Here is a 25760-nt window from a genome sequence, read left to right as displayed (position 1 = left end):
GGGGGGATATCTTAGAGGTCTATAAAATCTTGACCAGTGCAGAGAAAGTGAATAAGGAAGTGTTGTTATTTACTCCTCATAACGCTAGAATTAGGTGTCACTAAATGTAATTAATAGACAGCAGGTTTAAAACAGACAAAAGGAAGTAATTCTTCACACAATGCACAGTCAACCTGTGGAACTCTTTGCCAGAGGATGTTGTGAAGGCCAAGACTATAACAAGGTTCAAAAAAGAATTAGATACATTCAGAGAGGATTGGTCCATCAATGGCTATTAGCTAGGGTGGACATGGATGTAAAATCATGCTCTGAAGTGTTCCTAGGCTCTGTTTGCAGGAAGCTGGGAATGGGCAACGGGGGATGGATCACTTGATTACCTGTTCTGTTCATTCCCTCTGAAGCATCTGGCATTGTCCAATGTTGGAAGGCAGGATACCTGACTAGATGGACCATTGGTCTGACCCAGTATGGCCATTCTTCTGTTCTTAAAGTAGTGAAGCTGGACTCAGTGTAGCATTCTCTGATGGAAGGTACCAAGTTCTTCTGAGCTGTGCAGAGCAGTTTACCAGTACACCTTAAGTGGGACAGTGGGAGAACATGAATAGATATAGTATATGTTGTTCCCATCCTGTGCTCAGGCCAACTTTGACTGTCAAACAAAATCCTGTAAATAAATTAAGGTTCTAATTGGGTCTTGGATTTGCTGAAATGTCCAAGAGCAATATTCAATTGACTTACAATATCATCAGAAACTTTTGAGGGAATAGCTGCATTATTATTTCAGTGGGTGTGATTTGGAGAGAAGAGAAGGAGAACAGAAGAGGCAAGACTTCATACTCTTTAACATGTTTTTGATACAGCATAGATGGTACAAAAAAAAGAGGATTTACGGAATAGGAGTATGATCTTGCTGTTACCTGCAAGCAACCCCATCCATTTTACTAAATAAAATATGTGCTGAGAAGAGGATAGTCTGACATACTTCTGCTGTTGGGCTCTGTGCAAGCATTCTCTAAATTCTCCTATAGCAACCCTTTGAAGTAACTTTGATGTTGAAGAACCATCAGGCTTTGAATCTAATGGGACTCACTCCTTTGCCCTGGCAATAAAGTATATTTGTTTAGTACAACCAAAGTAAGGAAATGTACTTATGAGCAGAGACGGGCATAATTTTATAAACAGGTATTAGAGTAGCTATAGGCTGTAGATTTCATTTTCTGACTTCCAGTAAGTTGTTGCACCTGCAGAAAATCATTTTAAGCATGGAATTTCCTGATACTTTGAGGAGGGGGGATCTTATTAGCATTTGCTTCAAAGACAGGACGCTAATAATTAAGGGTTTCAGAGTAGCACCGTGTTAGTCTGTATTCGCAAAAAGAAAAGTACTTGTGGCACCTTAGAGACTAACAAATTTATGTGAGCATAAGCTTTCGTGAGCTACAGCTCACTTCATTGGATGCATTCGATGAAGTGAGCTGTAGCTCACAAAAGCTTATGCTCACATAAATTTGTTAGTCTCTAAGGTGCCACAAGTACTCCTTTTCTTTTTACTAATAATTAAGTTATACTTGTAGTATATTTGCTTGTAGCCCTCATCTCTCCTCAACAATGCTTTGTATCACTTTTGTTTCCAGATTATTAACTCTCTGGCATTGGCTTCCTATGTTTGTACAATACCTAACATATTTGAGGTCTCTGGGCACTACTGTAATACTATTATATAATTGTAAAATTATCTGAATTAGTGAAAGCTGCTAGAAAATAGAAGTAAAGGAAACTTATCAAATTCTCTTCATTTTTGCTAAATCATGAATGAAGAGCATTTCAGAGCTTAAGTGTCATGAAACATAGTATAAAAATAAATGCAAGATTTCTTTGTCCTACATTCTCTAATCAGCTCTTGCTTCCTCAGTGTATCTCACTTTCTTTTAAACCCCTCCCCACTATTCTTTGCTGTAGTAGTCCATGTATTAATCAGTGTGGCACCTTATCTCTAGGCCTATACATTTAGCAAACAACTGTTTTGGCAGCCATATATTTGCTGGCAGGGCATGACCGCAAAATCATTCAGTACCTGTAAACATAAGATGTTACCTTCATGATATACTTGGCCTTTCTTAGCCCAGGGCCTGAAAATATACTATGTAGAAATACTGTATGCTCATACGCAAGACTTTACATATACATTAGTGTAGCATGTTTCACAAATTGTGAAATTGTCATGCCTTTTTGCTTAAATAAAGTAAGATGCAGGCGGATGCTACAACACGTAAGTGCCACTCTGAGGCCAGATGGCTTTAACTGGCCCAAACCCCATGAGTTAACTGCTGCATAACCTCTCTACTTTAATTATCTTCTTAACTTTCATAAACATAGCTCATTTATACAGTGTAACTTTGGTTTTTCACATATCCCAATACAAATTTCCTTCACAAACAAGTATAAACATCTTGTGTGAAGTGCTGTCACTTGAACTATGATAGAGCTGAAGGATATTATAGGATCCAGTAGGAGTTGCGGCATTATTTATTTGTGTTACAGTAGTACCTATGAGGCCCTAACCAAGACTGACTCCATTGTGCTAGGCACTGTCCAAACACACATTGAAGACTGTCTCTTTCCCTGAGTAGTTTGTAATCAAGCTATACAAGACAGACAAAAGATTGGAGGGGGAACAGAGAAACCGATGAGGCGACTTTGGCTTTCTCCACCATGAGATGCTGCTCCAGGAAGGAGGACTGCTAGGAATAGATGGGGTCCATATGAACAAGAAGGAGTAGACCATCTTTGGATACACTCACCAACCTAATGAGGAGAGCTTTAAACTAGGTAAAAAGGGGGCAAGTGACAAAAGCCCACGGGTAGTTTGTTTGTTTGTTTTTTTTTTTTAAAGGCAATTTTAAAATTAGATCTTGCGGGAGGGTGGGAAATAGGAATAACAAGAGGGAGAACAGTGGGGGAATTTATACAACATCTTAGATGTTTGCACACAAATATAAGGGGTATGGCAAATAAAGAGGAAGAACTGGAACTATTAGTACTAGGGCTGTCAAGCAACTAAAAAAATTAATTGCAATTAATCATGCTGTTAAACAATAGAATACCATTTATTTAAATATTTTGGATGTTTTCTACATTTTCAAATATTGATTTCAGTTACAACACAATACAAAGTGTGCAGTGCTCACTTTATTTATGTTTGATTACAAATATTTGCACTGTAAAAAACAAAAGAAATACTATTTTTCAATTCACCTAATACAAGTACTGTAGTGCTATTTCTTTATCATGAAAGTTGAACTTACAAATGTAGAATTATGTACCAAAAAAACCCTGCCTTCAAAAATAAAACCATGTAAAATTTTAGAGCCTACAAGTCCAATCAGTCCTTTTTCTTGTTCAGTCAATCAGTAAGAGAAACAAGTTTGTTTACATTTGCAGAAGATAATGCTTCCTACTTCTTGCTTACAATGTCACCTGAAAGTGAGAACACACGTTTGCATGGCACTGTTGTAGCTGGCATCAGACGATATTCACATGTCAGATGCGCTAAAGATTCATATGTCCCTTCATGCTTCAACCACCATTCCAGAGGATGTACGTCCGCACTGATGACAGGTTCTGTTAGATAACTATCCAAAGAAGAGTGGATTGACGCATGTTCATTTTCATTATCTGAGTCAGATTCCACCAGCAGAAGGTTAATTTTTCTTTTTTGGTGGTTCTGGTTCTGTAGTTTCCGCATCAGAGTGTTGCTCTTTTAAGACTTCTGAAAGCATGCTCCACACCTCATCCCTCTCAGATTTTGAAAGGCACTTCAGATTCTTAAATCTTGGGTGGAGTGCTTTAGCTATCTTTAGAAATTTCATATTGGTATCTTCTTTGCATTTTGCCAAATTTGCAGTGAAAGCGTTCTTAAAACGAACAACATGTGCTGGGTCATCATCTGAGACTGCTATAACATGAAATATATGGCAGAATGCAGGTAAAACAGAGCAGGAGACATACAATTCTACCCCAATTCTACCCTAACATTTTTTATCTAGCTTCATCAAGATGGAAGCATGTCATCTGGAGTGAAGGCCGAAGCATAAAGAGGCATGTGCTAAAGAGTCATATCTGGCATGTAAATAACTTGCAACGCCAGCTACAACAGTGCTATGCGAATACCTGTTCTCACTTTCACGTGACATTGTAATTAAGAAGTGGGCAGCAATATTGCCCATAAATGTAAACAAATTTGTTTGTCTTAGCGATTGACTGAACAAGAAGTAGGACTGAGTGAACTTGTAGGCTCTAAAGTTTTACATTGTTTTGTTTTTGAGTGCAGTTATGTAACACAAACCCCTACATTTGTAAGTTGTACTTCCATGATAAAGAGATTGCACGACAGTACTTGTATTTTTCAATTCATCTCATACCATTTTTGTCACTTTTACAATGCAAACACTTGTAATAAAAATAATATAAAGTTAGCACGCCAGATTTTGTATTCTTTGTAATTGAAATCGATATATTTAAAAATGTAGAAAAACATCCAAAATATTTAATACATTTCAATTGGTATTCTGTTGTTTAACAGTGCAATTAAAACTGCGATTAAAAACAGACAATTAAAATCGCAATTAATTTTTTTGAGGTAATAGCATGAGTTAACTCTTGTGATTAATCAACAGTCCTAATTAGTACATGAGCTAAATTATGACTTGATGTGATAAAGTGGAAACTTTCTGTAATATTTTTATGGATTATGTGTATGGCAGTGACTTACTTGATTGAGGTTGTTAACTAGTGCGTGCAGAAGCATTATAATGCCCTTGTGGCATTGAAGATGTTCATGTCAAGTAAGTGTCTGGGGTGCTCTGAATGGGTCATTAATGATTGGCTGAAACTGGTCAATATCAATAGAGGATTTGGAAAGACAATAGGAACCTCAAGGACTGAGCTGCCTGCCTAAGTTTCCCACAGGTAGGTGTCATTGAATATGTGAACTCAGCCTGGGTGTGGAGGAGGAACGTAATGGACCACAAGGCGATCGGAGGCTAGGACAAGAGTTGGCCTTTGAGAGACATAGCAGCTGTCGCCTGGGCTCACAGAGAGAGCGAGAGAGATAGAGGCAGAGACCAAATGGGTGTTGCAGCCGTGTGACTGGGTAAAGTGCTGACGTTGGTCAGCCTGAACTCTTTCTTCACCTTTGCTTCTCTTTGCTAACCTAAGGACTTCCAGGCTCTGTATTCCAGTTGACTAATAAACCCTACTTTGTTTTGAAAAGGCTACCTGGTGTCACTGAGAGTAGATGTGGAGATCTGATTCCTCAAGAATGCAAAAAGTCTGAGTGGGAGTCTATCTCAGTTGGACTAACTGGGCAGAGCTCACTTTGTGAAACTGAAGTGCTAGAGGCTCAATCTAGGAGATGTTGAGGCCGTGTGACCCACCTTTAAGGGAGTGGGACCCTTGGGGGTCTGGCATACTGAAGGGGTCCCTCCAAGGAATTGTTTAAAAGATGGGGCATAGTACAGATCCTGTGGAATTGGCATCACTGAGAACTGATGGGATAAATGTCGTGGATGGAATATTGGTATAGAGGGGTATAGCTTGTTCAGCAAAAAGGGAAAGTGTTGCATTATACATCAAGAATATATACACGTGTTCTTAGGTGAGACATCAGTTGAAAGTCTCTGGGTGAAAGGAAAAGGGGGAAAACGGGGTATTATGGTAAATGTCTCCTCTAGACCACCAAATCAGGAGGAGGAGGCATTTCTGGAACAAATAACCGGAATATCCAAAACACAAGACAAGACCTGGTAATAATGGGGGTGGTGGGGGGACTTTAAATACTCGGACATCTGCTAGAAAATTTATACAGCAAAACACAAAATCTCCAATATGGTCATGGAATGTACTGGGCACAACTCTTTTTTTTCCCCCCAGAAAGTGGAGGAAGTAACAGAGACAGCCATTTTAGCCTTGATTCTGACCAACAGGGAGTAACTTTTTGTACATCAGAAGACTGAAGGTAATTTGGGAGAAAGTGATCATGAAATGACAGATTTTGTGATTCTATGGAAAAGAAGTGAAAGTAGCAGAATGGACCTGGAAAAAAGCAGACTTTAACAAACACAGAAACCGGTAGGTAAGGTCCCCTTTGGAAGAAAATCTAAGGAAAAAAAGAGTTGTGGAGAGCTGGCAGTTATGCCTTCAATGTTGTCTATGCAAAACAGCAAACTATTCTGGTTGAAGGAAAAATAAGAAGAATAGTAAGAGGCCAATATCGCTGTATCAGGAGCTGTTTAAGAACCTCCTGCCCACCACAAATCATAAAAAGTGAAAGCATGGCCAAATTGCTAAGGATGAGTATAAATAATCAGTTCAAGCATGTAGGGAGAAAATCTGAATGGATAATGCACCAAATGAGTTACATCTGGCAAGGGAATTAAAGGCAATAAGAATATATATATATATATATATATATATATATATATATATATATATATATAAAGATCAAGAGAGAGACAAAGAAAAGTCTAGGTCTACCTCCCTCGCAGGGAAAGAGAGCTAATAATGGATGACACCAAGAAGTCTGACATGTTTGCTTGTTTTGTTTGTCTTCACTAAAAAGGTTAATTATGATCCACTGATTAGCATAATAAATATTAACAAGGGGGAAGGAGCATAAGCCAGAATAGGGGGAAAATTGGCTAGAAATATTTAGATAACTTATGTGTATTCAAGTTGCTGCAGGGCCTGATGAAATTCATCCTAGAGTATTTAAGGATGCAATCTCTGAACAGTTAGCAATTCTCTTTAAGAACTCATGGGGGATTGGTGAGGTCCCTAAGGACTGGAGAAGAGCAAACATAGTACCTATCTTTAAAAAGGGGAACAAAGAGGATCCTGGGAATTAGACCAGTCAGTCCTATCTTGACACCTGGAAAGATACTGGATCAAATTATTAAATAAATAATTTGTAAGCACCTAGGTCGGATAGTAGGGTGATCTGTTATAGCTAACATGGATTTGTCAAAAACAAATCATACCAAACCAACCTACTATCTTTCTTTGACATGGGGCATTTGTCTAGTGGCTAGGAGGACAGCAGTAGATGTGATAGATTTTAATTTTTTTGAGTAAGGTTTTTGACAGTCCCATGTGACATTCTCATAAGCAAACTAGGGAAATATTATCTAGCTGAAACTACCATAAGGTGGGTGCACAGAACTGGATGAAAGACGATACTCAGAGTAGTTACCAATGATTTGCTGTCAAATTAGGAGGGCCTAAGTAGTAGGATCCTGCAGGGGTCAGTCCTGGGCCCAATATTATTCAATGTTTTCATTAATGACTTGGATAATGGAGTTGAGAGAGATACTTTTTAAAATTATGGATAACATCAAGAGCAAGTGGTTGTGAGCACTTCGAAAGATAGGATTAGAATGTTAAACAAGCGTGACAAGTTGGAGAATTGGTCTGAAATCAACAAGATGAAATTAAGTGAAAGAAGAGTGCAAAATACTATACTTAGCAAGGAGAAATCCAGTGCACAGCTGCAAAATGAGAATAACTGGCTAGCCAGTACTGCAGAAAAGGATCTGGAGGTTATAGTGGTTCACAAATTGAATATGAGTTAACAATGTGAAGCAGTTGCTAAAAAGGCTGTTATTCCAAGGTGTAAGACCCAAGAGGTAATTATTGTCTTCTGTAAGACCCAAGAGGTAATTATTGTCTTCTGTTCAGCACTATTGAGGCCTCACTTGGAATATTGTGTCTAATTCTGGGCACCATGCTTTAGGAAAGATGTGGACAAATCAGACAGAGTCCAGAGGAGAGCAACAAAATTGATAAACTGTTTAGGAAACTTTATTCATCAGGAAAGTTTTTTTTTTTTAAAGTGGGCGTGTTTAATCTTGAAAAGAGGCGTGTTATCAGGTCACCCATCAGTCTTCAAATGTGTTAAGGGCTGATCAATTGTTTTCCTTGTCCACTGAAGATAGGATAAGAAGTGATCAGCTTAACCTGCAGCAAAGGAGATTTTAGGTTTAAATATTTGGAAAACCCTTTCCTACTATAAAGATAGTTAAGGACAGGAATGGGCTACCAGGGGAGGTTGTGGAATCCTCTTCACTGCAGGTTTTTGAGAACCAGTTTAGACAAAAACCTGTCCAGGATGGTGTAGATATACTTGGTCTTGCCTCAGTGCAAGGGACTGGACTTGATGACCTTTTGAAGTTCCTTCGAGCCCTACTTTTCTATGATTCTGTGACTTGCTTAAGGCCACACAGGAAGACTGTGTTAGAGCCAGGCTGACTCTTGACAGCGAGATATCTTTGACATTACTTCTGTGTTCAGATACTTTGCTTAAAAGGAGGACAAAGCTTTAAAAAGTGTCTAGTGGAATTTTGCTTTTGGAAGGGGAGTCAAAGATGGCGGCTACAAAAAAGTGTGATGGGAGTGACAGTTTCCACCACATTTCTAACGTATGCCACTACACAAACCCTAAGATGGATATCAGTTGGCTTACATAAAGACTCAAAAGATCATTGTACAACGGCAAAATGATCTAGCAAGATGTTGGCTGAATTTTGTAAATGAGAAACTTGTACGGAACTACACAGGTGACTAAAGGAGATTAATTACATTTTCTTGTATAACTGTGCCTATGGAAAAGCTTAATATCCCCCCCGCCCCCAAATCTATATTTGATTTGCTGCTTTTGTACAAGTGTGTATGTTAGCTGAACTGTGTCAATTTGTTATCCTAGACACTAACCGTTCATTCTCTTGAAGTGTTGAAATAGCAGACAAAATTCTGAGCAATATTGAATGGTGATCTTTTATTTTTTGTATATAGATAGATATCTTTCAGTGTCCAGTTTAGAGCAGCTAAAAACCCTTGAATACAAATGATATTAAAGTGAAATAGTATTATCTTTCTAATGTTATGAAACTGATATGTTTGTAATTGAGGGAAGTTCATGTTTTGCACATTTTTTTTTCCTGCACTGAAAAATGCAAATCTAATGTTCCTAAATTTTGCTAAGCGTCATAATTTTTGGAAAATCTCACACCTACCACACAGACTTAGAAAATTAACATTACTGCACAGAAAAACTTATTCTACCTTTGAACTTCGGCTCTTAATTCTTGATATGAACACTTGTAAGAAATAAAAATTTAAACCCTGCCACTGGTCCTCTAGGTCTCTTATCTATTTTATTTATTTAGTAGCCTTTGGTTAAAGGTAGGCCAGCAACTCCAGGAAAAATTATTACCGCTGCAGAGGAAAATAGTGGGTCATGATTTAGTGGGCTGATAACAGGGCTTGGAATCAGAAGAATTGGGTTCTGTTAATGGTTCTTCAAATTAGTGGCAATGTAAATTACTTTTCTCACCCATATGTAAAATAGAGATAATGCTAGCTCAACTCTGTGAAATATGCTGAGATCGACAGATGGAGAGCTACAGAATACAAGTGATAAGTTTATTGCATTACTCCTACACAAAAATGCTATACCTATTGCTGGTCCACAAAGGAATCTAGTCTCATGTGCAGAATAAAGTTATTCTATCTGAAGAATGATAGTACTGCACTCCTCGTCTATTTTACACATCCTGTCCAAGTGTGTGGACCTTATTTGGTATAAAAAGAGAGAGCTTGCTGCTCAGAGGTATGTTCTGGATGGGTTGACCTCCATTTTGATTTAGGGATTTTTTTTTCCCCTTGTTTACAATTTAAAGTATTTAGGCAGCATTGCATTCTGCCTCTGCTTCCCTGCTACTGCACCTTTCCTCTTGCGTACAACAGTCCTAGTTCACTCTTTCACATTTCTGCTGTTGGGGATTGTCTCATTACTGCCACCGTTTGACTTTGTTTTTCTCTCTTAGTTACCCAAGAAAATTTAACCCCTGTCTTAATAGATCAAAAAGGATGTGGTCTTGTGTGTGGCTCCTTTGTTCATTTGGTTTTGGTTTTGAATTTAGCTTATCTTGAATGAAAAGCCTGTAAAGATGCAGGCCAAAACATGGCCAGCTAACACAGCTACAGACACGTTAGCCTGTGTGTTTACAGTGCTTTTAATTTGTGTTAAGAATACATCATTGGAAAAAAACCCTTTGTTTTTTCCTGTCAAAACAGGGCCTTAGATGCAATATTTTAGGGGTGTCTCTCTCTCTTTTTTTTTTTTATCCCCTTTCTGTTCACCACTAGACTGGTTTGTGATCATGTGACTGCAGTGGTCACAGTTTGTGGATTCTCTTAACTTTAATACTACTTCCAATAAAAATAGTGTTTGTACTGCACTAGCACCCAAAGGCCTGAACTGGGATCAAGAACTTTTTTGTTAGGAAGCACAAGCAGGCATGATGCCTGGCTCAAAGAAATTAAAATGTATCTAGGATCCTTTTTATGCTAATTCTTTAATCACTGGATAAGCTGGTCGGGCGAATCTGCTCTGACCCACATTTAGTACGGGAGCATGTGAAACTGAAACCTACCAGTCCAATTTTTGTTTCTCTCTACATTTTGTCCAACAGTCATAGAATCATAGACATGTAGGGCTGGAAGGGACTAAAAGAGGTAATCTAGGCCGTCATCCCTGTGCAGAGGCACGAGTAAGTATACCTAGAGGCCTAGATCATCCCTGACAGGTGTTAGTGTAACCTGTCCTTAAAGATCACCAAGATGGGGATTCCATAACCTTCTTAGGCAGCTTGTTCAAGTGCTTAACTATTCTTTATTGTTAGGAAAAAACTAATTTCTACCCTGAATCTCCCTTGCTGCAAAGTAAGCTGCTTGCTTCTTTTCCTGCCCGTGGTGGATTTGCAGAACATCACACTGTTAACTCATATTCAACTTGTCATCCATTATAATCTCCCCAGATCCTCCCCTGCAGTACTGCTGTCTAGCCAGTTATTCCCCGTTCTGTGCATTGGATTTTTTTCCCTTCCTAATTGTAGCACTTCATCTTTATGATTTCAGACCAGTTCTCCAAATTATCAAGGTCACTTTTGAATTCTAATCTTGTCCATCAGAGTGCTTGCAACTCCACCCAGATTGGTGTCATCTGCAGGTTTTTACAAACACACTTCCCCCCCTTTTATTCAGGTTATTAAGGAAAATATTGGCTAGTACAGAGCCAAGACAGACTCTTGTGGACCCCACTACATATGCTCTCCCAGTTTGGCAGCAAATATTGATAATTACACTTTGAGTATGATCTTTAAATCAGTTTTGCATCCATCTAATATTTCATATAGACCGTATTTCTGTAGTTCGCTTATGAGAATGTCATGTAGGACAGTGTCAAAAGCCTTAGTTACATCCAGATACATCATGTCTACAAATTTCCCCCTTTCCACTAAGCCAGTAACCCTCTCAAAGAAGGATGTTGGTTTGGTTTGGCATAACTTGTTCTTGTCAAATCCATGTTGGCTATAACTTCTCACTCTTTTATCCGCTAGGTGCATACAAATTGAATGTTTAATAATTTGTTCCAGTATCTTTGAGTATTTAAGTTAAGATGATTGGTTTAATTCTCAGTGTCTTTCTTTATCCCTTTTTTTGAAGATGGGTACTATTTTTGCTCTTCTCAAGTCTTCTAAAATCCCACCCATCCTCCATGAGTTCTCAAAGATAATCACTGCTGGTTCAGAGATTGCGTTGGCTAGTTCCTTAAGTATGTTAGGAAGTTTCTTCAGACACTGCTCTCTTGAGTAAATCTAACTTATCTAAGTATTTTAACGTATTTTTCCTATTTTCTCCCCAGATCCTTCTCCCTTGCTAATGGTGTGTTAAGCAACTGCCCCATAAACTTACCCATGTGTATATGTCTTATTTACATGCACTTGTCTGTACACAGGTACTTTTATATTAGTTAGCATTTGGACGTCTTTCATATCAAGAATCTTCTTCTGTTTTTTATTAGTAACTCTATTATTTTTAAAGAAAGAGAGAACATGGGGACATCAGCAGAAGTGATGCTCACCATGATTAAAGGTATTGTGTTCATGTCAGACTTGCCCTAGATACTAAAACATAAGGCAAGAAGCTGGATACTGCACATGTATGAACTCATTCTGGTACATTTTTGTTTAAAGAAGAAAAAAATCTCCTGAGACTTTGTTGTGGTTTTGACATTGCCATGCTGGAAGTTGCAGAATCAGTAACTCATGCCCAACAGCTTTACTAACAAGGGTGGGAAAGTTCAGATGTCTCTTACAAAACTACAAATGTAAGTGAAGAGTGGTTGCTTCAACTACATGTCTTGATGTTAGGCCAAAACTAGAGATTATTTGAAACATGCACACGTGCACACACTTGATAGAGTTGAAAAGTTCTGTTAAAAGGACTAATCATAATGGAGAAATTGTTCCATGTACTCGGATTTGTGATTGCATGGAGCACGCTCCCTCGCTTTATAACTGCAAAACAGTTCTGTGATGACAACTTCTTTTATGTATGTGGAAAAGTAAACATTTTGACTTTTTAGCTGTCCATCTTATACAGACATGAAGTTGTCCTGGTTAACGTTTTTTTGTTGTTACGTTGCTGATCAATTAGGGAACATGCTCGTTTAAAGTTGCGCAGTGCTCCCTTATAAGGTTTTTTGGCCGCCGCCTGCTTTGTCCACTGCTTGCAGAAAGAGCAGCCCGTTAGATCTAGCTGGTTGGGGGTTGGAACCAGGGTGGACCAGCAGCCCACCATCAGCTCCCCTAAGTTCCCTGTGTGGCAGCTGCCCAGCAGGCAATCAATTGCCAAGCAGTTCAGCTGTCCCTCCACCCACTGCCATGTGCTGCTTCTGCCCTCTGCCTTGGAGCTGCTCCTGGGAGCCTCCTGCTTGCTGTGCAGGGGTGGGAGGGGGAGAAGAGGGGTGCTAATGTCAGGGTGTCTGCCTCTCCACACTCCTGCCTCCCGCTCCTGCACCTCATCTCCACAGAGTGGGGTGGGACATGACAGGGCTCAGGACGGAAGGAGCTTGCTTGCAGCAGCTGGTGTCTCAACTTGCTGATCTACTTAAAAAGGCAGTGTACGTAGAGTGGGGTCAACATACTTAAAGGGGCAATATGCATCTCCATCTCTCTCTCTCTCTCTCTCTCTGCCATGCTGTCTCCCCTCCCTCCATTCGTGCTGCCTTGTAGCGTGTGAGGCTACATTAATAACCCTTGAGGGCTCAGCCGAGTGCTAGTTCATCATTTAGCAGTGAGGGATTCCCTAAGAAATACTCCAGCCTCTGACTCCACCACCTCAACCAAGCTTCACGATCATCATTGCTGTGAACAGTATTAAATTGTTTAAAACGTATACTGTGTGTGTATATACGAGATGTATTTTGTCGAGCAAAAATTTTTTCCCTGGAACCTAACCCCGTGTATTTACATTAATTCTTATGGGGAAATTGGATTTGCTTAACATCGTTTCACTTAAAATAGCATTTTTCAGGAACATAACTACAACGTTAAGCGAGGAATTAGTCTTATTTAATTGCCATGTCTTGTCCTCCCCCGTTTATTGTTTGTCTTCTCCACCCCTCAAAAAAAAAAAAAATGCTGCTTTGCCTTCTGGTCCCGTTTTGTTCCTCTCCTTCTTGTGCTTCCCTGGACATTCTTCTCCTCTGCAGCTCCCATCCCACTGACTCCTATTTCCTCTTCTCTTACTGAGTAGACTAAGTTAGGCTGACTCTTTCTTTATTTCCAGTTGTGTTTACAATTCTCCAGCCTCTCTTCTACAATGGGATTCTACAAATGTAGAAGTTAATGAGCGGTAGGAAAAGAAGAGCCAGCACCGTCTTGTATGATCAGCCTGCTTACCCCAGACTACTTGTACTCCACAGGATCACTTTGGGAACTGCTGTACTGGAGGACTAGTATAAATGTATTTTCATATCTGTTTTGTGTGTTTGTGAGAGGGTGGGGATATGTCTCTACTGCAGCTCCTAGCTTTCTCTAAGGGTTGTTTTGAGAGAAATGGACACAATTACATGATGTCAATTTTGTTATGCTGTCTGGGAAAGCTATGATCCACAACAGAGACACTAAATTGTTTTAACTGCCATTTCAGATAGATAACAATGCATCAATTAACATTTGGAATGCTGCCTTCAACAATAAAGGGCTAGAAATGTAGCACTTATTAAACCAAATAAAATAAGTTTAAATGCTGCAGACACAACTCTCCCGTCCACAACCAGTCCACCAACACCAGAAAACTTTCTCCTTGCTACTTGTGAGTGGATTTTGAAGCTCTTAAGTGTTCCAGGACAGTTTCACAAATGGCGGGGGGTGGGGTGGGGACAGTGCTTTAGTATTTTTATTTTTTTTGGGTTTTTTTTAAGAGCTGTCTAGGACATCTGTTTACAGTGTGTTAATTTCCCTGATGGATTGCGTGGAGAAATGCTACACCCAGTGCCTAGATGAAATTGAGGCTGTGACTCAATCCAGACAGGAGGAGTGGGGGAAGAAGCTGGAAGATTTGGCTGATGTGTATATATGCGTGCCTGCCAGAGTGTAAAAGAGCCATTTGTAAAACAGACGCACTGCTTGAGGGTAGTGGTAGGGCCTAGGCTCCTACTCGGTGCTTGGGTAGCAGCTGTGGTCAAGCACTTTTTTTCATTTAGGCCTGGCAAGATGGTTGTGACCGTTCTCTCTCTGGCAAGGTTCACCTCAATTATCCATGCCTTTCTCATCTCCAGAACAGATTGTTGTAATGTGCTGTCCATGTGGTTAGACCTTGAGATCATCCCTCCTATAGCATACTGCCAGAGTGCAGATCAGTAGAAGCATCTGAGCTAGATTTCCCCTCATTATAAATAAGGAAGCTGCTGGCATGGTCCTCTCTTTGAGGGTGTACTGGATTGTGGAACTTGGTTTCCTTACTAGGTGTGGCAGGGTGACATCCCATTCCTGTCCTCTGCTCTCTCTCTGCAGTCTCCAAGACCTTCAGTTGTCAAACACCTCCGTGCAATTTATTTACATTTGTTCTTCCCACCACCTTACAGATCCATACGCTATAATTATTTAGGCTTTCAGTTTCACCTCCGTCCTCTGCTGAGGAGAGGGAGTAGGTCTCCACCTAGAGATCCTTCCTGGTTCTTGCTCTGCTAGCCTGCCTCTCTCTTCCGTGCACTTCCTTCCTGTGCTTCCTTATACCTGGGCCAATTTGCTTGTTAGTCCTCCACCAGGCCATTCTAATCTAATCCTATCTGGCCCACCCTGGGGGGAATTAATTGGTGTTTCAGTGATCAGAGTGGTGGCTCAGCTGTCGGTTCCCAGCACTCTGTCATACTCCACTAGAACTCTGATTTTTAATCTCCCAAGACATGTTGTAAAGCCCATCTCTTTTCCTCGTCCAAGGCTTCTGGGGAGAGCATGAGCTGAGGTGGCTATATTTACCGGCAGTCTCTGTTTGATTCATTTTGTGTGTGTTTTAATTTATGGGATAAATGCTAGGGCAGTGAATTGGGTGCCTATAGATGTATTTGAAAAAGTCAGAAAGAAAGGAAAAATGGGCTTTGGAATTGGACTCCTACAAATGCGTCTGAGGGGTGGCTCTCGAAATTAAAGGACTGTCAAATACGCTCAAAACAACATAACTTTCAATTGTAAATATATTATTTCTCAACTAGACTGAATATCTAAAGTATGGAGGTGCTGACCTCAACGTGATGAGCGAGAGAGAGAAGTAGAATTTCTCCTTATTGTTACTGGTGGTAGGATGTTTCCACAGTTAATAATAATAATTAATAATAAATAATAACCTTGCATGCCCCATTAACAGGTTCTGCAACATTTTTCTTCTGAACTTCATATCCTTCCATATATTCTTGAAATGAAAAAGAAATAAGATGCAGATTTGTAAAAGTCAACCAGCAGGACAAATTGCTACGAAAGAAATGGTGGTGGTTTTTTCCTTTTTTTTAAATTCAGATTCATTATTTTATTTCAAAATTCACATTTGATGTCGTCTTGAAGCATTATTCCTGGAGTCAAGTGAGAATCTCAGCTTTTTTAAAATGAAAGTTCCAGCCCTCATATTTGCAGAGAAAAGTTTGAAAATGTGACCGACATGTTCTCCATAGCTCAGAAACCAGAAGGGAACTAAAGAGCTTGCAATTTATTATTTTAGAAAGATGTTCTGGGGTTTTTTCTGTTGAGGTCACTCATGATTTTTGAATGGTTAGGTTTGGCAAAAGTACTTGCTTCTAAAAGATTGTGCTGCAAAAAAGCTCCAAAACAGCATTTTGTACAGACAGGGTGCAAGTAAATCAAAAACAGTTCTGCAGAATTGTTTTGGACTTTTAAAAATAACATGGGTTTTTTATGTGGTACGTCTAGATCAGCTGCAGCTGAGTGCACAGCATGACTTAGAGTAGAATTGGGGGAGGGATCCTTGCAAAGGATGCTTAGCGCACTCTCCCAATCCAGATCCAGCCCTGCACCCTGAGGACTGCATTAGTTTGCACAGGCTGCTAGCAGCCCTAAGGGGCTGAAACCATAATCCGTGTCCTGGGAAGCTCTGGGACTTGGCAACACCTTCCCTGCCCCAGCACAGAGCAAGTAGCTGCCTTTTCAACCACCCCTCCACTGTCCCCTAAGTCAGTGGTTCTCAACCAGGGGTCCGTGAGCCATTTCAGGGGTACCGTGGGGCCCCACTCCTGTAACTTGGTGCACTAAGCCTGAAGCCCCCCCCCCATCTGAAGCCCAGCACGGGGCTGGGAGCTGCATGGGACAGGAGCTCCAGCTCTCTGCGGGCAGAAGCCCTGAGCCCATAGGCAGAATTGGGGGGCACAAGAGTGTTTCCCCCCCAAACTGCAGTGCCTTACCCAGAGTGTGGCAGTCCAGGGGCAGCTCCTCCTCTCCTCCAGCCCCCTGATGCTCAGCCCTCTGGCCAGGTTGTAGATGGGAAGCCAGAGCCAGGCAGTGCAGGGCAGCTGCTTATTTGGCTGGTGGTGCCATGGAGTGGGCAGCCATGGCATTCCCCTGTCTGCTGCTGGTGGCAACTACTCTGCTCCTGGCCCCCTTTGACTGCTCACGTAGCTGGTAACAGTCACCCAGGTTGGGGGGACCCAGCTCTAGGTCTGGCAGAGCCTCGGGGAGCAGCCACTGCAGGGTGAGCCCGCCTGGCATACAGCTCTTAGCTATCCTTCTCCCTGCAACTTGAGCTACCCCCACTGCCTATGCACAGCCCCTAGCTACCCCCTGCCAGCACCCTGAGCTACACTCCTCACTGTACGCAGCCCCTAGCTGCCCCCTGTCTGCACCCTGACACCTTGCAAACTTTTTGAGCTGAGTCCCACTCTTGGAGTTATATTTTTTTTGTTGCATCCCTCCACAACCCAGACAGGCTGGGTAGCCTGCTGAGGTGAGTCAGGGGGTGGAGGTGGTGCTACCTTCCTGGACCCCGTTGTGCGGAGCTGGCCCAAGCCCCTGCAGCCCTTGGACCCGCCCCCCCTAGAAGTCAAACTATGCCTATGCCCAAGGGGTCGTCTCTCTCTTCTAATCCCCGCCCGGCCCTGAATCTGCCCTGAATCTGCTGGGCCCTGGAGTTTGCTGGCGGGCCTCAGCAAGAAAACCATTCAGAATCCCTGCCCTAAGTTACGCTGTACCCTCCTTACCTGTAGATGAACTGTACAGTATAAAAACCACATTAATTTTAATGCACATCAAAGGAGTTGGCGGCTGTGATTGCAGAGCCATTGGCCATTATTTTTGAAAACTCATGGCAATTGGGGGAAGTCCCGGACGACTAGAAAAAGGCTAATGTAGTGCCCATCTTTAAAAAAGGGAAGAAGGAGGATCCTGGGAACTACAGGCCAGTCAGCCTCACCTTAGTCCCTGGAAAAATCACGGAGCAGGTCCTCAAGGAATCAATTCTGAAGCACTTAGAGGAGAGGAAAGTGATCAGGAACAGTCAGCATGGCTTCACCAAGGGCAAGTCATGCCTGACTAATCTAATTGCCTTCTATGACGAGATAACTGGTTCTGTGAATGAGGGGAAAGCAGTGGACGTGGTGTTCTTTGACTTTAGCAAAGCTTTTGCCTCGGTCTCCCACAGTATTCTTGCCAGCAAGTTAAAGAAGTATGGGCTGGATGAATGGACTATAAGGTGAATAGAAAGTTGGCTAGATTGTCGGGCTGAACGGGTAGTGATCAATGGCTCCATGTCTAGCTGGCAGCCAGTATCAAGTGGAGTGCCCCAAGGGTTGGTCCTGGGGCCGGTTTTGTTCAATATCTTCATAAATGATCTGGAGTATGGTTTGGATTGCACCCTCAGCAAATTTGCAGATGACACTAAACTGGGAGGAGAGGTAGATAAGCTGGAGGGTAGGGATAGGATCCAGAGGGACCTACACAAATTGGAGGATTGGGCCAAAAGAAATCTGATGAGGTTCAAGAAGGACAAGTGCAGAGTCCTGTACTTAGGACGGAAGAATCCCATGCACTGCTACAGACTAGGGACCGAATGGCTAGGCAGCAGCTCTGCAGAAAAGGACCTAGGGGTTACAGTGGACGAGAAGCTGGATATGAGTCAAAAGTGTGCCCTTGTTGCCAAGAAGGCCAATGGCATTTTGGGATGTATACGTAGCGGCATTGCCAGCAGATTGAGGGAAGTGATTATTCCCCTCTATTCGATATTGGTGAGGCCTCATCTGGAGTACTGTGTCCAATTTTGGGCCCCACGCTACAAGGAGGATGTGGAAAAATTGGAAAATGTCCAGCGGAGGGCAACAAAAATGATTAGGGGATTGGAACACGTGACTTATGAGGAGAGGCTGAGGGAACTGGGATTGTTTAGTCTGCGGAAGAGAAGAATGACGGGGGGATTTGATAGCTGCTTTCAACTACCTGAAAGGGGATTCCAAAGAGGATGGATCTAGAGTATTCTCAGTGTTAGCAGATGACAGAACAAGGAGTAATGGTCTGAAGTTGCAGTGGGGGAGGTTTAGGTTGGATATTAGGAAAAACTTTTTCACTAGGAGGGTGGTGAAACACTGGAATGCGTTACCTAGGGAGATGGTAGAATCTCCTTCCTTAGAAGTTTTTAAGGTGAGGCTTGACAAAGCCCTGGCTGGGATGATTTAGTTGGGTATTGGCCCTGCTTTGAACAGGGGTTGGACTAGATGACCTCCTGAGGTCCCTTCCAACCTGATATTCTATGATTCAAGTTAAAAAAAAAAATTCTACAGAATATAGTGATTTGTTTTAGATTTACTTGGGCCATTTATGCTGGAGTAGTATAGGGAAACTGCCTCTCTGGCCCTTCATTACCTATATTGGAGTGATCCACTCGCTGTATGGGCTTGAAGCCTGCTTTGTGGTGCAAAATATGTCCCCTACTTTTATACTGACAATTCCCTTGTCAACAAACTGCTATTTTTTATGTTTTGTGTAAGTATTTATGTTTGTGTTTTCAGGTTAAAAACATACTGTCCTGTTCCATTGACGTTTTATTTCTTAACTCATCTCTACTCCTAAGATCTAACAACCCCTCTGTTCACTATAGCAACTACCTTTAACAGGAGCTACTTAAGTGCAACTATTTCATCTTTAAGTCTGTTTACAGCCCAGTGTGACACCATCTTAGACTGTAATGATTCTCTAATTTTCCCTGGATTTCAGGGCACTCGTCAAATCTTCTAAATGCTTATTACAGCATCTGTCTTCTCAGTAGTGCTGTGTTGTCCAATATGCTGTTGTTGTTTTGTGTTCTCATTCCAGCAGTTTCTCAGTGACTCTTCTGTGTTAAGAGTCAAACTTACTACCATAACTGTAGTTAACTCCTTCACTGCCTAATTATTACTTGGACTTTATTTTGAGTTTTTAATTATTAAAATACTTTACAGAAAGTAAAACTAGTGCCAGGAACTTGATTTCTTCTGGATGCTATCTAAAGAATGTCAGACACGAGATCTGGCACACTTTCCGCCTGGTCCAGACTCACACACCCTTGAATCATAGAATATCCAAACTAGAAGTGCTCCACACGTGAAACTTCCATTGGAGTAGTTGAGATTTGTGCCCATAGGCATTTAAAGGATCAGAGCCTTATTTGCAAAGTCCTTATAAGGCTCTGCATGGATGAAGTTTATAAATATGCATTAAAATGGTCATTTCTTCTAAAAACGGATTGAGAACTGTGACCCAAGAACCTCTTGATGCCTACTGGCGGGGACATAGGGGTACAGGGATCCTCTGGGTTCACCCAAAAGGGTTATGTAAGGTCTCTAAGGAAGCCCTGTATGACACTGGTTATCCTATTGATTGCAAAATGTGTGTATGGAAAATATGTAAAGCGTTGCGTGTGTTTGTGTGTGTGTGTATATATATATATTGAAAATTATGTTCTCTAGGCTTTGTAGTTTAAAGGCGGGTAACTCAAAGGTAAAGGTAACATGCCTTGCAACAAACTTCTCCAGACCAGAGGTGGGAGACATTTATTTCCCTGGTGGACCGTTGTGTGTCTCATAATAGAAGTCTATTAGCGTATTCAGTCAAATGCTAATGAAGAGCATGTGAAACTTCAGATGGAAATTAACAGGAACAGGTAAACAGCGAGTGGAGGGGGAATCCTGTTTTCAGGTGAAGATCAAAAGGTCTGATACATCTGGGGGTGCAGAGAGATCCACTGGTATCGCTTAGTGAGGAAAAGCTGCCACTGGAAGTGAACTCATGAAAAAGGGGTCTCAGTCATCCTGACTGAAAATGTTGGGGCGGGGAAATGGGGTAAGTTGTTCTGTAGGAAATTTAGAATGTCTTATGAGTTTAAATTTAGACTCTAGAAAACATACTTTTTTTGTTATTGTTCCATAATTTTGTTTTATATGTAACCATTTGTTTCTGGTAGTCTTACTTTCTATCACTTGAATCTCTGTTCTTTGATAATAAACATATTTTTGTTTTCACTATAAGTATATCTAAATGCTGTGTGTTAAGCAGAGTGGTAATCCCCAATTGAATCTGTGCACTGTTCCTTAGGGAATAGAGCAGCAGTTCTCAAACTTAATTGCATCATGATCCCCTTCTGACAACAAAAATTAGTACACAACCCCAGGATGGGGGATTGAAGACTGAGCCCTGCCACCCTGGGGCGGGGGCCCAAAGCTGAAGCCCAAAGGGGAGCATGTAACCTTAGCCCTGGGTGGTGGGGCTTGGGCTTCAGACTTGCTGGGCCCAGGTCCAACTCCAACCTTGACCCACATTTTGAGAACCCCTGGAATAGAGGATCTGAGAGTTCTGTGGGCCTTCCCGATGTATGCTCAGGGGACTTGGGTTGATGTGTGCCTATTACTAACTGTACAGGGACAGCGAGATCTGAGGGACCTGTGTTGCCACAGGCTGGTGGAATCAGGAAGCTGATTCACATCAGGCACAGACAAGACTCCCTCATGCTAAGGGCAGGTAGTACCCAGAGTTGTGAGGCACCTCTCTGGCCCCCAGTAAGTGCCATACCAACCCTACAACAAGCACTTAGTGTGCACAGAAAATTGCAGAGAAACTTTGGGAAGGAAATGTTGTTTTAGATTAACAGTAGCTTTCTTTTTTTTTTTTTTTAAATATGGAAAGCCATCTAACTAGCACATACCAAGAGTAAATGGTTAGATTAAATGTAATAATTTCTGTACTGAGTGAAATAATAACTTTTGACATTTAGCTTCTTTTCTGCTTAGATAGTTCACAAACAGATCTCTCCTCACTTTTATCTATTATTTGAAAAATATCCAGTAGTCTTCCATTATAATTTGTATAGTGGCTACACCAGTTGAAAGTGCAGGGAGTGGCATTGTGCTAAGTGCTCTATGTACGCAGTCCTTGCTCCAAAAAGCTTACATGCTATACCAAAAAAGAGACACAGGGTGGGGGAAAGGAACTGTAACTACCATTGTATGGATGGGAACTAAACATAGGGAGATCAAGCCCAAGATATTCAAACTCACTAGTGAATTTGGGTGTGCATCCTGAGACAGCTAAAAGGGGTTTGGTTTTCAGAGGGTGGATTCTCAGCACTTCCTGAAAACATAGGCCCTCAAATGTATCTCAGCTTGGGCACAAAAAGGGAGGCACCGCACATCAATTGGTATATATATAATTTTTTTTAAACTATTTTATCTCAAATAACTTTCCCACTATTTCACAGAAATTCTCTAGCAGAGGTGTCTATTTAAGTATATGAATGCTAAATACTTAACAATTTTTATTTTAGGTACCTTATGAAACACTGAACAAACGGTTTCGTGCTGCACAGAAAAATATTGATCGAGAGACGAGCCACGTTACTATGGTTGTTGCAGAGCTGGAGAAGACATTGAGTAGCTGTCCTGCTGTGGATTCAGTTGTTAGTCTCCTTGATGGAGTAGTTGAAAAGCTCAGTGTTCTGAAAAGAAAGGTAACTCGTATTTCTACTGTTTGTTATATCTTCTTTTCTCATTTCAGAAGATTACCTCTGTCACTGTGTTAAGTTACCCCACACTTTTATTCTTGTGGTCCAGAAATAAATATTAACGGCACTAGAGAGAGCCTTTAAAGCTATATTGTAAAGCAAATAGCAGAAAGTGATTGTATCTTGCTTCATTGTGCTTATGAAATTTGACTTCGTGTCCCATGATTTAGTATCACTAAATCTCTTAAAGTAGAAATATGTACATTAAAAAATAGCCTCTTTCTTGAATAGCCAACACAGAAGTGCTACATGCCATCTGAGACTTGTTTTATCTATCTAAACCAGTAGATGAGGCTTCTCTATCAGACAGTCCTGGAGACTGAAGTTACCACAGAAGAGGTAACAGCAGTTAAGTGAGTTGGTTGCATCACTCCACTTCCCAGCAGAGAGGTATCTGCATCACATCACCTCTAAAATTATATTAATTGGCACATTTGTTGACCATTTGGGGGGACAGGCTAAGGATGGGAAGAGCATAGAAGCTGAGCTACCCTCTAAACCCTAGAGGAGGTTATTGCAGGTCAAAGCTGAAGCATTTTGACAGGATAATGCTGAGTTTCCAGAACTGTCAATTACATACTTCTCATGAGTATTAAATTCATAGATTGGGATGGTGCTGGTAGAAAACACTAAATAGTGAGAAAAACTTTATTTGCTGTAGCTGTTCAGTTTTAAAATCTGTCAAGGTATAGTTCAGCAATGTCTCGGCCTCTGCCTCTTTTGGGTTATTGCCCATTTAAGAAGAACAAATTGTCATGGGAGGTGGCTTTTTGGTTCTCTATTTTTTATTTTATTTTATTTTTTGGTCCAACTGTATGTTTAAAAGGTAACTTGCAAAGGGTCTTTTAACTCTTGGGTTGGCAAACTGTTCCTGACTTATGATGTATAAAGGAGGACATAGGGGGTGGTGGCTTTTTAAAAAATTCCTGCTCAGTGCTGTGCTTTCATAAGTAACAGGAATGTCAAATGTTGTCTTCCCTGGTTTTGCATTTGGATTTCTGGTGGAGGCAGAAGGGCTTTGGTAGATGTATCATGAAGTCTCGCACTGGAATGGAATAGATAGTGGCGTAAAGGTGTTGAATCATAGAATCATAGAATATCAGGGTTGGAAGGGACCCCAGAAGGTCATCTAGTCCAACCCCCTGCTCGAAGCAGGACCAATTCCCAGTTAAATCATCCCAGCCAGGGCTTTGTCAAGCCTGACCTTAAAAACCTCTAAGGAAGGAGATTCTACCACCTCCCTAGGTAACGCATTCCAGTGTTTCACCACCCTCTTAGTGAAAAAGTTTTTCCTAATATCCAATCTAAACCTCCCCCACTGCAACTTGAGACCATTACTCCTCGTTCTGTCATCTGCTACCATTGAGAACAGTCTAGAGCCATCCTCTTTGGAACCCCCTTCAGGTAGTTGAAAGCAGCTATCAAATCCCCCCTCATTCTTCTCTTCTGCAGGCTAAACAATCCCAGCTCCCTCAGCCTCTCCTCATAACTCATGTGTTCCAGTCCCCTAATCATTTTTGTTGCCCTTCGCTGGACTCTCTCCAATTTATCCACATCCTTCTTGAAGTGTGGGGCCCAAAACTGGACACAGTACTCCAGATGAGGCCTCACCAATGTCGAATAGAGGGGAACGATCACGTCCCTCGATCTGCTCGCTATGCCCCTACTTATACATCCCAAAATGCCATTGGCCTTCTTGGCAACAAGGGCACACTGCTGACTCATATCCAGCTTCTCGTCCACTGTCACCCCTAGGTCCTTTTCCGCAGAACTGCTGCCTAGCCATTCGGTCCCTAGTCTGTAGCTGTGCATTGCGTTCTTCCGTCCTAAGTGCAGGACCCTGCACTTATCCTTATTGAACCTCATCAGATTTCTTTTGGCCCAATCCTCCAATTTGTCTAGGTCCTTCTGTATCCTATCCCTCCCCTCCAGCGTATCTACCACTCCTCCCAGTTTAGTATCATCCGCAAATTTGCTGAGAGTGCAATCCACACCATCCTCCAGATCATTTATGAAGATATTGAACAAAACCGGCCCCAGGACCGACCCTTGGGGTACTCCACTTGATACCGGCTGCCAACTAGACATGGAGCCACTGATCACTACCCGTTCAGCCCGACAATCTAGCCAGCTTTCTACCCACCTTATAGTGCATTCATCCAGCCCATACTTCCTTAACTTGCTGACAAGAATACTGTGGGAGACCGTGTCAAAAGCTTTGCTAAAGTCAAGAAACAATACATCCACTGCTTTCCCTTCATCCACAGAACCAGTAATCTCATCATAAAAGGCGATTAGATTAGTCAGGCATGACCTTCCCTTGGTGAATCCATGCTGGCTGTTCCTGATCACTTTCCTCTCATGCAAGTGCTTCAGGATTGATTCTTTGAGGACCTGCTCCATGATTTTTCCAGGGACTGAGGTGAGGCTGACTGGCCTGTCGTTCCAAGGATCCTCCTTCTTCCCTTTTTTAAAGATTGGCACTACGTTAGCCTTTTTCCAGTCATCTGGGACTTCCCCGGTTCGCCACGAGTTTTCAAAGATAATGGCCAATGGCTCTGCAATCACAGCCGCCAATTCCTTCAGCACTCTCGGATGCAACTCATCCGGCCCCATTGACTTGTGCACGTCCAGCTTTTCTAAATAGTCCCTAACCACCTCTATCTCCACAGAGGGCTGGCCATCTCTTCCCCATTTTGTGATGCCCAGAGCAGCAGTCTGGGAGCTGACCTTGTTAGTGAAAACAGAGGCAAAAAAAGCATTGAGTACATTAGCTTTTTCCACATCCTCTGTCACTAGGTTGTCTCCCTCATTCAGTAAGAGGCCCACACTTTCCTTGGCTTTCTTCTTGTTGCCAACATACCTGAAGAAACCCTTCTTGTTACTCTTGACATCTCTGGCTAGCTGCAGCTCCAGGTGCGATTTGGCCCTCCTGATATCATTCCTACATGCCCGAGCAATATTTTTATACTCTTCCCTGGTCATATGTCCAACCTTCCACTTCTTGTAAGCTTCTTTTTTATGTTTAAGATCCGCTAGGATTTCACCATTAAGCCAAGCTGGTCGCCTGCCATATTTACTATTCTTTCGACTCATCGGGATGGTTTGTCCCTGTAACCTCAACAGGGATTCCTTGAAATACAGCCAGCTCTCCTGGACTCCTTTCCCCTTCATGTTAGTCCCCCAGGGGATCCTGGCCATCCGTTCCCTGAGGAAGTCGAAGTCTGCTTTCCTGAAGTCCAGGGTCCGTATCCTGCTGCTTACCTTTCTTCCCTGCGTCAGGATCCGGAACTCAATCTTCATAAGATATCCTTTCTTCCAAGCGGTTAAGC

General features: G+C 41.8%; 1 protein-coding gene across 9 annotated transcripts in view; it reads left to right on the top strand.

Annotated features, from left to right (window-relative positions):
* The window catches only part of MAEA (macrophage erythroblast attacher, E3 ubiquitin ligase), a 118041-nt gene that overhangs the window by 5022 nt on the left and 87259 nt on the right, over positions 1-25760 (top strand). For 7 of the 9 annotated variants that reach the window (XM_073342794.2, XM_073342795.2, XM_073342788.1 and 4 more), the window contains exon 2: positions 22192-22374. In XM_073342794.2, coding sequence (XP_073198895.1) covers positions 22267-22374 — 108 coding nt within the window. In that variant the 5' untranslated portion in view covers positions 22192-22266. Of the gene's footprint in view, positions 1-2484; positions 2830-6041; positions 6130-22191; positions 22375-25760 lie in introns of those variants that run through there. The other 2 variants (XM_073342792.1, XM_073342793.1) reach the window with 2 other exon arrangements.

This window comes from Lepidochelys kempii, chromosome 4, assembly GCF_965140285.1.
Source record: "Lepidochelys kempii isolate rLepKem1 chromosome 4, rLepKem1.hap1, whole genome shotgun sequence".
Lineage (NCBI taxonomy): Eukaryota > Metazoa > Chordata > Testudines > Cheloniidae > Lepidochelys > Lepidochelys kempii.
This window is presented reverse-complemented; position numbering and strand designations above follow the sequence as displayed.